The 12288-nt window shown below is 49.1% G+C and overlaps 1 protein-coding gene across 1 annotated transcript; it reads left to right on the top strand.

The window, feature by feature from the left end:
- The first annotated feature begins 4911 nt into the window (after positions 1–4911).
- P5CS (Delta[1]-pyrroline-5-carboxylate synthase) lies at positions 4912–10145 on the top strand. The gene is made up of 5 exons (XM_075676852.1): positions 4912–5613; positions 5731–5958; positions 6021–7188; positions 7249–7344; positions 9269–10145. The coding sequence occupies exons 1-5, from the start codon at positions 4996–4998 to the stop codon at positions 9433–9435; spliced, it is 2277 nt and encodes a 758-aa protein (XP_075532967.1). The 5' UTR covers positions 4912–4995; the 3' UTR covers positions 9436–10145.
- Positions 10146–12288: the final 2143 nt, after the last annotated feature.

The following is a 12288-nucleotide window of genomic DNA, read 5'->3' on the forward strand; positions in this document are numbered from 1 at the left end:
AGAAGTGTCCAAGGGTCACCAAAGTAGATGCCTGAGCTTGTTTAATGGAACGCTAATAGCGCGAGCGCGCGCACGCACGCACGCACGCACGCGCACACACACACACACACACACACACACACACACACACACACACACACACACACACACACACACACACACACACACACACACACACACACACACACACACACACACACACACACACACACACACACACACACACACACACACACACACACACACACGCACGCACACACTGTGATGTCCAGCCCTTTCTTTGTGTCTTTTTTTCGCACGCTTATTTTTAGCAATCTACGGGCCATATGCCTGATTGAGCAGCGGTGTGAGGCGGCTAGACTTTCATGCTGGATGAACCAAACCTTCACGCCATGAATCGTACGTCGTGCTGTTTGGCCGAGGTTGCCAAGAGGCCGCGTATATAATGCCACCAGGTCCAGGTGATGAGGAACACTTGCTCGCTGCAGTGCCGCTTGCAGCGCCTCGATGTAATAAGAACTGTCCATACGCGAGCCCTGCGAGAGTGGAGCGTATCATGGATCATGCGCAGTGAACGAGGACAGTTGACCGGTAACCTCACGCAGACGTGATCTGCTACGTCGTCTCTTGACGACCTTGGTATAGAGCAAGGCATTTTGTGGCGAAGTTAGGGGATCACGCACTGTTCTCATTGCTTGCGGCAGTGGCTTGTGTTGATCAAGCGACTCGTAGAAAGACTTTCGCCTTAGAGACTGCGGTGCATTGATACGCTGAATCTCCTGCGTACGTAAATGAACTTGGTGCGCATATTCTGCACAACGGTGAATCGTTGAGTGCCACTTCAATTTATTTGAAGGTAAAAACAAAAAATGTAGATGTTTAACAGTGCATGTAGCCGTTAGAGCGGCATTGTTAATAAAAATTGAAATTATGAAGATTGCAGGAAAAGGTCCACAGAAAGACGGCTAATGGTCACGTTGGCGCTAGGTCAGCAGCATTTGGAGGAACCTTGAAACGGTTCTTCACACGACCGTAAGTGTGCTATACTGTACACTACACTGTACTCTGTAGTGCAAATGAGATGGTAAGGAAAGTAAAAGTGGCACTAGTTGAGTGGTTACGCAGGAGTACATTGTACTCACTTGGATAGAAACTTATACTATAAGGTTCTCTTTAAATGCTATATTTGTTCATTTCTATAAATATTTCGGTGACGAATGGCACGTTTTCTTCATAGTTAAATACGTTTCCTTGTTTACCTCAAAAGGCCTTGAAACGGGAGATTATATGGTTACGCAGAAGACACTATCCCCCTTGCATTCATGTGAGGGGTCAGGATTGAGGTAACGACAACAACAAAATGAAGAAACGGTTCTTCAGTGTAGTGATCATACAACGCCGAGACAGCATGTGAAGCCACGAAAACCACATGGAAAGACTACTCGTTTTTAATTGAAACATATAACTAATTAGGGGTGATGAATAAATTTGCGATAACCTTCGTTATTCACAGAATAAAAAAGAAAACGATGAGTTTAAAGAAAATTGGAATAAAAATAAAACTTACAAGAAAAGATGATTCCGTTGGTGGGAGCCGAACCCGCAACCTACGCTTGACGCGTGCGGGGCTCTGCCAGTTGAGTTACGGCGACGGCTCCGTCTACTTTCTTGAGCACCTCTGCACATGCATGTATAAACTCGCTCTCGAAGTGTTAGCACGCACTGCTCAAGAACATGGCGGCGGATGTGGAATGTCGATTATTAAACCACGTGCGTTATGTCGCACGCGATATTAGGAGCAGCAAACTGTCCAATAATCCTCGTCCGCTACCACAAGGTATCGGCTGCCATAGAGTCTAAAACCTCGCTATGCAATGAAGCGAGAATAACCAGAGACTTTTATTTTTAGTGACAACGATTTGAAGCCAACAGGTAATGAAGCCAAGAAAAGCACATGGTAAATTACTGCTTTTTTAATGAGCTATATAATCAATTTTTCTTCTACTTTCATTGATGTCATCATTTGATAGTTTTACCGCATGTTTCTGCGACTATTTCAAATTATTAACAATAGTGGATTTGAGACAAAATGATAATTTGATAACTTTTACTGATGAGGCTTTTAGCACTGGTGGACATAAAAAGTGGTGCAATAATCGCTGATCTAATTATTAATTAACAGCATTTCACTAACATTTGTATTACTGACTTCAGAAAAAAACTTCAGAAATAAAGGCAGCAAACTACTGCTGCGGCTCGAGGTAGCGTGTGGGCCAGGAATCCACCAAGCCCACCGACGAGCACGTACGGTCGTAGGAACGAAGAAAAAAAAGAGTTTACATTATTTACACTAGCTCCAGATACGGAAGACCACTCCATGTAGGGGCATATTAAACGTCTGAGTTCACATCAGGACACGTCAGCCTCACTTTAGCACCAAGGTCTCCGCTTTTAATTCCGTCGTCTTCCCTAAGCGACTGACTAGGGAACCTGATGACTGTATCGCGGCCAATCACAATCGTCAAAAGGTCGCAAACTCCCGCCCATGCCGCCGCACCGTTCCGCCGGATTCGCCTCCTATGGGGCACTTTCGTCCCTGCGTACACTCACTAAGCAAAATTACACCCTTTTGGCACACAACAATAATCGTCATCTGTCTTGTCCGCATTTCCTTTCTTTAATGCGGTGAGCCCGGTACTTCCAAGTCTCGAACGGCATGCCCGTTATCAGCATGACAGAGCATTCTCGATAGGAAAGTAGCCAGCGCAGCGTTTTCAAGGAAGGAAACACAAGCAAGACAGATGCACTCTAAGAAACGTTTAAACCCTTTGAGTCGTATCTTGCCACACAACGATAAACGTCATCAGACTTGTCCGCATTTCCTTTCTTTAACGCTGCGAGACCGGTACTTCCCAGTAACGAACGGCATGTACGTTATCAGCACGACATATCATTGCCGACAAGAAAGTAGCGGGCGCGGCGTTTTCAAGAAAGGAAACGCGAGCAAGGCAGATGACGATCATTGTTAATTTGTGTGGCAGATATACACCCTGAAGGGTGTAAACTTTCTTTAGAGTGTGACGATTACTGTGGTGTGGCAAATATACACCCTAAAGGGTGTACATTTTGCTTAAGAGTGTAGTCATCTGGGAATCCGAGGCCGATGCTGTTATCACGTTGGCCCAGTTCATCAATTTGTTCAACTTGTCAGGTTCAGGTAGAGGGGTCTTTGTTGACTCAACAGTCCACGTCAGCGCTGCGTCTGCTTCTGGATAGGCGCTGATGAATGGGGGGCGGGAAGGGGGGGGCTGCCTCAGGGAAAACAGCGAAGGAATTCGCTTTGCCGTGTTGAGACGTAACGCAACTCAAAGCTTAAATTTTTGATGTAATGTTCGTACCTATCATCAGTCCCTAAAATAAATATGGAATGAATATGTGTCGTTTGATGCATTGCTCATTATCTTTTCGTACTGCCTTTTCCCACTGTGCATAAACATATAAACTGGAATCGCCTGCATTTCGCGACAGATTCTGTGTACCTAGTTCTCGAGCCTAGTGAAAATTAGAGAGTTCAGTTAACTCTGTAATAATAATATATAATCGTATTGGCGATTACAGCGCAAATTATGGTGTCCGCCGCTGCTATGAAGCTTGGCGAGCAAAAATCAAATCCAGCCTCTCTGTTCCCCTGATTATTTTTGCTTCACTGGATTGACTAGATATGCACAGAAGGCAGCGAAACTCTGTCCCTAAAAGAATCGGAAAAATAACCAGTGAAGCGTTAGTCGTGGCACTTATGCGCTGAAGCAGTAGCGAGAAGTGGGTAGATAAGCAGAAAGCAAGATAACCAGGCTAAAAAAACGAACACAGCACGAAAGAAAAGGGGGTGGACACGGGACAAGGGCTTATTGCACTCAATAATTATGCCTAGTATATATATGCACCAACTAGGTCCTCAGCAAGTCTTTTTGAGATAGCGAATGCTCGACAGTCGACAAAATAAAGAGCGGTTCGGGATGGAGAAGATGCAAAGAGAGATTTTTCAACGTGAGAACAACGTCCATGAGTAAAACGAAGATGACTTGCAGTTTATTGGCTTTGCCAAATTAGAGACGTTTGGAGCGCAGCGAAGTGCACAGTGAGCATTTAAGAAATGTTCAAGTGGGCAGCAATATACCCTCATCAAAACGTGGTCTTCAGTATGTTGTGTCAATGCAGCGCGTTATGCAGCCTGGAAATCGTGGGTACTGTGGTATTTCTAGGGATATTCACTGCGCATGATCTATAGAGTATCTAATTAAAGAAAGAAAACGTAGGGTCGAGGAGCTAAGAAGCCGAGCGGTGTTCGCGTATCGAAAAGCCAACATCCTTATTCAAAATAACCAATTTGCCCCATAACCCCAGCATCCAATGATCCCTTATGATCATATGGAATGATGTATGAAAGCCCGTATGGTGTCGTATGATGCGTGGCATTATTGGTTATGGGAGTTATGAGGCATTTCGTGTTTTTTTTATGAGGATCCGTTGGTTAGCACTTAAATGTCAGAAAGCCGGATCACATCGGCGTATATGTGCAACGCAATATAATTCTTTCTAGTTTCGGAAAAGTCCTTGACCTCTGAGATGTGTGCTTGTGCAACACGGATAACGTTCGGTTCTGCGCGTGGGCACAGCATCGCCGAGCAATTGGCAGCAGTGACTGGCGAGCGTATATCTCACCTGTCGTTGACTCGGGAGAGGGAATTCCGCGACAAATGGGCTCTCAAGCCACTCTCGACCTTGCTCGACGACGGATAGGGGGAAGCCTTTGTATCACGATCTCTCGCGCTCACTTCGGCCGACAGCGCACGCTGCTGCTGATGAGAGAGATAGATGCATGCATGCACGGGCCATGCGCCAGCTAATGCAGGGCTGATAAGGCACGCGTCAAAAGTCGTCTGCGGTATTGGACGGCCTGCCAGAAGTCCTCGGGCGGTGCTGAGAGGGGTGAACATGTGGCTGCGAGCGAGCGCCCGTGGCCTGGCCTACGGCAGCCGCGCCGGGCTGGAGCCACAGCAGCGAGCCGCGGGCGGTCGGAGGCCGGCGGCGTACCGCAGCGAACTGGCGGCCGCGCGACGTGTGGTGGTCAAGCTCGGCACTGCGGTGCTGACGCGCGAGGACGAGTGCGGCCTGGCGCTGGGTCGGCTCGCCTCCATCGTGGAGCAGGTGTCGCAGCTCCACAACGAGGGCCGCGAGATGCTCGTGGTGACCAGCGGCGCCGTGGCGTTCGGCAAGCTGCGGCTCAACCGCGAGATTCGCATGTCCATGTCTATGCGCGAGACGCTGGCTCAGCGTGGCGAGAGGAGCTCGAGGCTAGCCGCTGAGGAGGCGCAAAACCCCAAGAAGCGGGCCGCAGCTGCTGTTGGTCAGAGCGGGCTGATGGCTCTCTACGACGCCATGTTCAACCAGTACGGAGTCAACATCGCCCAGGTGCTAGTCACTCGGCCAGACTTCTACAACCCGGAGAGCAGGCACTGGCTGCGCAAGACGTTGCTGGAGCTCATCAGCCTTAACATCATACCCATCATCAACACGAACGACGCTGTGTCCTCGCCGCAGCTCGAGGATCTGGTGAGTGAGTGACGGTCGTTTTGTGCAGCCACTGAATTTAACAGAAGGCTGTTAAATGACATCATTCGAGAACTGTCTTGGTGCTGCCACGACATATCATGAGCTAATCGCGCGCAGGCACATAGCGACGAAGTGGGCCTGACCGACAACGACAGCCTCGCGGCCCACCTGGCCGTCCAGGCAGATGCCGACCTCCTGCTCATGATGTCCGACGTGGAAGGAATCTTCACACACCCTCCAAATCAGGACGGTGCAAAACTTCTACACACTTACAACCCTTCCTTCAACGGGACCATCAAGTTCGGGTCTAAATCTAAGGCAGGCCTCGGAGGCATGGAGTCCAAAGTGAGCCAGGCTGCGCTGCGCGCTGGTCGCGGGTTTCTTAATGCTCTCTCTCTTTCTCGCAGATCAAGGCAGCTTCGTGGGCGCTCGAGCGTGGCGTGTCAGTGGTTATTGGCAGTGGCTTCGAGGAAATGGCCATCACGCGCATCGTGCAAGGCAAGCGCGTGGGCACTTTCTTCACAGAGCACCGTTCCAAGATGATCCCCCTCGAATCGCTGGCCGCCGACGCACGAAAGGCCAGCCGCACACTGGAGTCCTTGACAGCGGCGCAGCGCTCAGAGGCAGTGATGGCCATGGCTGGTGTTCTGGAAGAGCGCGCGTCAGTCATAATGGAAGCCAACCAGCGCGACTTAACTGCAGCGCGGGAGCAGGGCCTCAGTGCACCTATGCTGGCGCGCCTCGCCCTGACGCCAGCCAAGCTGTCTTCGCTGGCTGACGGACTGCGCACTATCGCAGACATGTCTCCTAATGTGCTGGGCCGCGTCGTGCGCAGGACGCGCCTGGCTGAAGGCATGGAACTGAGCCAGGTGACGGTGCCCATCGGCGTTGTTCTCGTCATTTTTGAGGCTCGCCCGGATTGCTTGCCGCAGTTGGCCGCACTTGCGGTGGCAACAGCCAACGGACTTTTGCTCAAAGGTGGTCGTGAAGCCGCTCATACGAACCGCTGTCTCTGGGAGCTCCTGCAGGAGTGTTTGAAGCCGTATGGCGTTGCCGACGCTCTCGCCCTTGTCAGCACGCGTGAAGACGTAGACGAACTGCTTCAGCTCGAGGGGTACATCGACATGGTCATACCCAGGGGCTCAAACCAGTTGGTGCGCGAAATTCAGCATAAAAGCCGTGGCATTCCCGTTCTAGGTCACAGCGACGGCATCTGTCACGTGTACGTGGACCGAGAAGCGGACCCGCGAAAGGCCATGCGTATTGTGGTGGACTCTAAGTGCGACTACCCGGCAGCCTGCAACGCCATGGAAACCTTGTTGGTGCACCGTGACCACGTGGACGGCGGCTTGCTCTCGGAGTTGTGCTCTTCGCTCAAGACGCGTGGTGTGAGCATATACTCGGGCCCTCGCTTAGCGCAACTGCTCACCTTCGGACCACCGCCGGCCCCCTCCATGCGCATCGAATATAGCGGGCTCGAGTGTGCAGTCGAGGTGGTCGACTCTCTCGAAGAGGCTCTCGAGCACATCAACACGCATGGCAGCTCTCACACAGACGCAATCGTCACGGAGAACAGTAAGTGAGGAATCACAGGCCTCATATTAGCGTTGCTTCAAACGGTTCCTTGCCTTGCAGAGGATACAGCAGAGCGGTTTCTTCAGGGAGCAGACAGTGCCTGTGTCTTCCACAACTGCAGCACGCGGTTCGCTGACGGCTATCGCTTCGGGCTAGGTATGTGTTTCCACTTTAGTCTTGTCAAGACGCCGTGGGCGGCTTGCGGGTTCGTACTTTGTTCTTGTTTTTATATTTATGAGAAGAACGGATCGCACACTCATTAGACATGACAGGTAGAGCAATTAAGCAAATCCACTACATGCCAGCAAGCTGTTTAGAATGTCACAATCGGTCACAAGAACATGGAGACTCGAATTGATCAACAGAGGATGAACAGACAGCTGCATCCCGAAGGCAACGTTTCGATGAAGGGACTTGTCTCCGTCAGCATCCTGATGAATTCCCCTTGTGGAAACGTTGATTTTCTGGCCTAACACTTCCATTCTTCGCACACTGTTGATCTAAAAGCGAAGGCGAGACGCGGCGCATAAACCCATGATTACACGATAATAAACAAAAGAGGCACTTTAATAATAACACAGAAGGAAGAAAACGAAGGAAATAATTCTTTTTTTACTAGCTTTATTAAGATATCCCTCCTAAGTCTGTGTCATCAACGTGCCCTGTATAGACAAATTATAGTAGGTGGTGGGCAAATAACATCTGCGACGTCTAACCCTTATTGCCGAACGCACGAATCCTTTCAGTCGAGTAAGTCGTGTCTAATCGTCCCGCCTTAAACTAACCTCTGTTCAAGAATGTTAGAACTGATTGCAAAATGACTAGCGTATTTTCTGCATACTTTAAACTTCCTTAAATGAAAACATACATATAATATTTTGCGTCAATGTACAAACACTATAGTACTACTAATAATTGTGAGACATGCACATGAGTGTGTGTAGTGCTATCGCACGTTAAGAACTCAGGGCTATTCGCTCTCCTCAGCCTCCTGCTTCCTACTCAAAGTCGTTTACATGTGATCGCCGTGTAAACAATCCGCTACCAACGCCATAGTGAACAGGCCGAGTTAGAATGCAACGCATTGGGCTCAGTATTTATAATGGGAGAGAACAAACGCGGTGCTACGTTCCAAGGCCTACACATAAGTGAGTGACGCGAAAATTTTGACAGGTATATTTATACAGACTAGTTCCGTTTTCCGCTTCAGCGTATAGTTGTGTGTCTAAGCTATATGTATCGCGACTGATATGGTGTAATTTTATCTTCAGTCTGGCGTAATCGACGCATTAAGAACGAACAGCAAAGATTGATCGCCGCGGAAGTTACCGGTTGGACAATTGTGCGGGAACCGCTTAGCCATGATCGGTTCTTCTTTTCTTTGTTTCGTTTGCCTAATGATTGCAATTCCATGCATCCTACAATGTCCCTCAAGTGAGACAATAGAGTTGATAAGCAGGTGCAACCTTTGCCTCAAGTTTCGAGGCCATTGGGTTTGTGACAGGAGCTGTCGCTGGGCTCCGTGTCAGCGCTCCCGCAGCACTCTTGGTAAGGTGCCTGGATGCTCTCCCTCCCGAAATTCCGCAGCTCAGGGTGTGATGCATCTCTGTACTCCGTCTCACCAACTGTGCGCAGTGCAGCGAGAGATATACGGGTCGCGTCAGCCAGCGAGCCAAAGGTGCTCGTCCTTTGTATGTCGCTGATCCGCTTCTGCGCGACGCTGGCTGAATGGAAGGGCCGTGGAAGGATTAGTGACCCTCAATGAGCGTGCCATCCTCCATTCTCTGAAACATTCAGTCGGTTCTCGTTTACAATTGGCTGACACGAGCCGTAGCTAACGCTGCACTGCGCTCAGTTGCCGAGATGAAGAGCTCTGGAGCATCGGAAGCTGAAGTACGTGGCCAGAGGATTATTGCATTTCATTGGTGGCGATAATTCGCCACATACGCACACACAGTTCCGGTTCGGTAAGTTGACAGTCACTGAGTAGCAGCTTATACCAAAGCGCTGTTCATTGTCTTTTAGTGGGCTTCGCTCTCTGCGATGCTTAGAGAGCCGTGCGAACTTGTTGCTCCCGCAGGTGCCGAGGTGGGCATCAGCACGGGTCGTATCCACGCCAGGGGACCCGTGGGCATGGAGGGACTGCTCACCACCAAGTGGTTGCTCAGGGCGAACGGGAACGTGGTACAGGACTTCGGGGACTCAGGCTCCTCGATTTACTTGCACGAGCAGCTTCCCGCGTCCTGATCCCGCTGCCTTCCCTGCCGCATCCTATACTGTACATACTTGTCTCGCGGGCCTCGTGCATTGCAGATAAATTGCCCGTAACCTCTTCACACCACTTCACACCACTTTCCCACCGAGGGCGGCGTGTGGCCTGCACGTGCTCGCGCCGATAAAGGACACGAGTCCGCGTTGATCCGCTTCAAGGGTCGACCGTATCTATCGCTCAGCTATCTCCGCTTGCGATTCGCTGTCGTCACAGGAAGAGAACGAACCGTATCAGGCACTCCCCGACTGACACAAGCTCTTTTAGCCTGTACTGCAGGTTAAAAGTGCGATGTGCTTTCACGGACACATTATATATATATATATATATATATATATATATATACTACCGCCGCTCATATTGTTAGGCCCCACAGCTACCCGGCTTGTTAGCAATCGATACCGCCTAGGCTTCTTTGCGCTATCGTATAGCGCGCGCGCTGTTAGTTAACGTGGATGCACCACTTACTCCATTTTCCGCAGAGGGAAAAAGAGATAAAGTATACTTGGTTGGAAAGCACGTACAATTTACTTAAAGTTTGGTTTCCAGATGATGTTGGCATTGAAGATGAGAGAGAGTAGAAACGATTCCCACACGTAATACATCTATCCAAAAACACGTGAAATGGTGCCGACCAACAGTGTTCAATAACCAGCTGGAAATAAATTGAAACTTTTAGGACACCCAAGGGAACTGTTTCTGCATACGTGGTCGCTTTTCTATTGAAGGTAGGTATCATGTCTTTGATGTCGTGGTGTGGATGTAGCCTTAGGCGTACAAATGATATATATAGTGCGCGCAAAATGTGCTTCATTCCCGATTTGCTAAACATGATGTGTACAGTCGGCGTCAAAAGTTTGAGGGATACGAGTTTTCGCAGCCAGTAAAACAATATAGCATTATGTTGGTCATGCACACTATATATATAGTACAGGTAGCAATTTCAGAATTCTAGGATTTCTGTCCACACTCCGCTAGTATGGAGCTTTCTCTTTCTTTCTTTCTTTCTTTCTTTCTTTCTTTCTTTCTTTCTTTCTTTCTTTCTTTCTTTCTTTCTTTCTTTCCTTTCTTTCTTTCTTTCTTTTTTTGCGCCAACTGCACGTCTGATTTTATCTTGCTATTGAGCGAACAACACACGTAAATAATAATAAAAAAAACGGGAAAGATGCCGAGAACACACAGGATGCCACGTTGTGGCGTGTTTTGTTTTCTTTTAACAGCGAAAGCTGCATATGACCTAACCTTCCGTAGTTTTTTCGGTCTCCGGCAACATAAAAAAACCATCATGTGGGCCGATCCTGGTGATAGCGCAGAATGAATGAATGAAAAACTTTATTTTCACAAAGGAGGTATCCCGGCGAAGGTGGAGCCTTCAGTCCAGGGCCCCTGTGATCGACAGTGCAGAAAGGATCCAAGCTCAATGGCCCATACCCCTGTGGAAAGGACTTAAAAATTCTCGGCACCAACCGCGCAAACGGGCTAGTGCCACTGCTCGCGCGTTCGTCGTCGTCGTCGTCTTCTCCCACAGCTGCCTCCGTTGTGCAAAAAGCTTTCATCATCGGCAATGGCGAGAGCGTCCTCGCGTTCCACAGTGGGCTCCGTTGCCGCTCATCATTCCAGCGTAGAATTCACTTCTCTTCTGTCGTGGTAATTGGGAGGCCGCTCGTCTACGGGGGTATGATCCATTAATTAAGGGGGTGTGAGCCATTCAACAGCTGCGTTATCGATGCGGCGGACACGTCTAGTTCGTACACCTGAAGAACAACATACGTGCGAGGAGGGCCAGACGGAATAGCAACGAGAATGTAAACGGCGCCGGCGCGAAACGACCGCCGACGAAGAACGTTCCCGTGATGCTGAATGCAAACGACAATCGCGAGCCCGGGCATCTCAGAACGAGCAGTCATGTGGACCGATCCTGGTGATATTGCAGAAAGGGTCCAAGCTCAATGGCAGATACTTCTGTAACTTCGGGGACCTGTAACGCGCCCTTGAACTATACCTTTGTCACACGTGGACGTGTCGAAACTTCAGTGTATATGCATAAAGTAAAAAAAGGAGAAAATAAAAAATTAAAAATAAAATATACAAAGAGGACTACTCAACCATTCCACTCTGTGAAGATGGAATGGCAGCGAAAGCACTTTACTTTTCGTTTGAGAGCTTTGACTGTCGTCAGCTTTCGCTGCCATTCCATCTTCGCAGAGTGAAATAGTTGTCCTTTTGTTCCCTTCTCCTTTCTTGGGTAGTTCATTCGAGCATAGATAGACTAGTTCGCCTTTGCTACGTTGGTGCTGGGATACATACACGTTCTTAAAAACGACAATACTTCTTTATTTAAGAAATGCATAAGGTAACGGGAGGGAGGACATGTTAGTCACTGAGATAAATATAGTTCAAGTCAAGAACGGAAAGGGAAAAGAAATATGTATAAAGATAAATGGTTACGTCAAAGAAGAAATTCTCCTCCTACTGAAGCTGGGTGTGAAGCCACATCTTAAATTCTGTGGTTTACGCGCGAATACCACGATGTGATTATGAGGCACGCCGTAGTGGGGGTCTGCGGATTAATTTGGACCACCTGGGTTTGTTTAACATGTACCCTGTGCACGGAACACGGGCGTTTTCGCATTTCGCCCCCATCGGGATGCGGCCGCCGCGGCCGGGATTTGATCCCGCGACCCCGTGCTTAGCAGCGCGATAAGCTACCGCGGCGGGTGTCGACGAAATGGCAACTATTCCTCCACTTCATTCAGCCAGTTCATTTAGTTTCCATTTTTATTTCTATGTCGTTTTCTGAATAAATTGCCTCTCTCCACAAGAGCCCAAGT

This window comes from Dermacentor variabilis, unplaced genomic scaffold (genome assembly GCF_050947875.1).
Source record: "Dermacentor variabilis isolate Ectoservices unplaced genomic scaffold, ASM5094787v1 scaffold_12, whole genome shotgun sequence".
NCBI classification, from domain to species: domain Eukaryota; kingdom Metazoa; phylum Arthropoda; class Arachnida; order Ixodida; family Ixodidae; genus Dermacentor; species Dermacentor variabilis.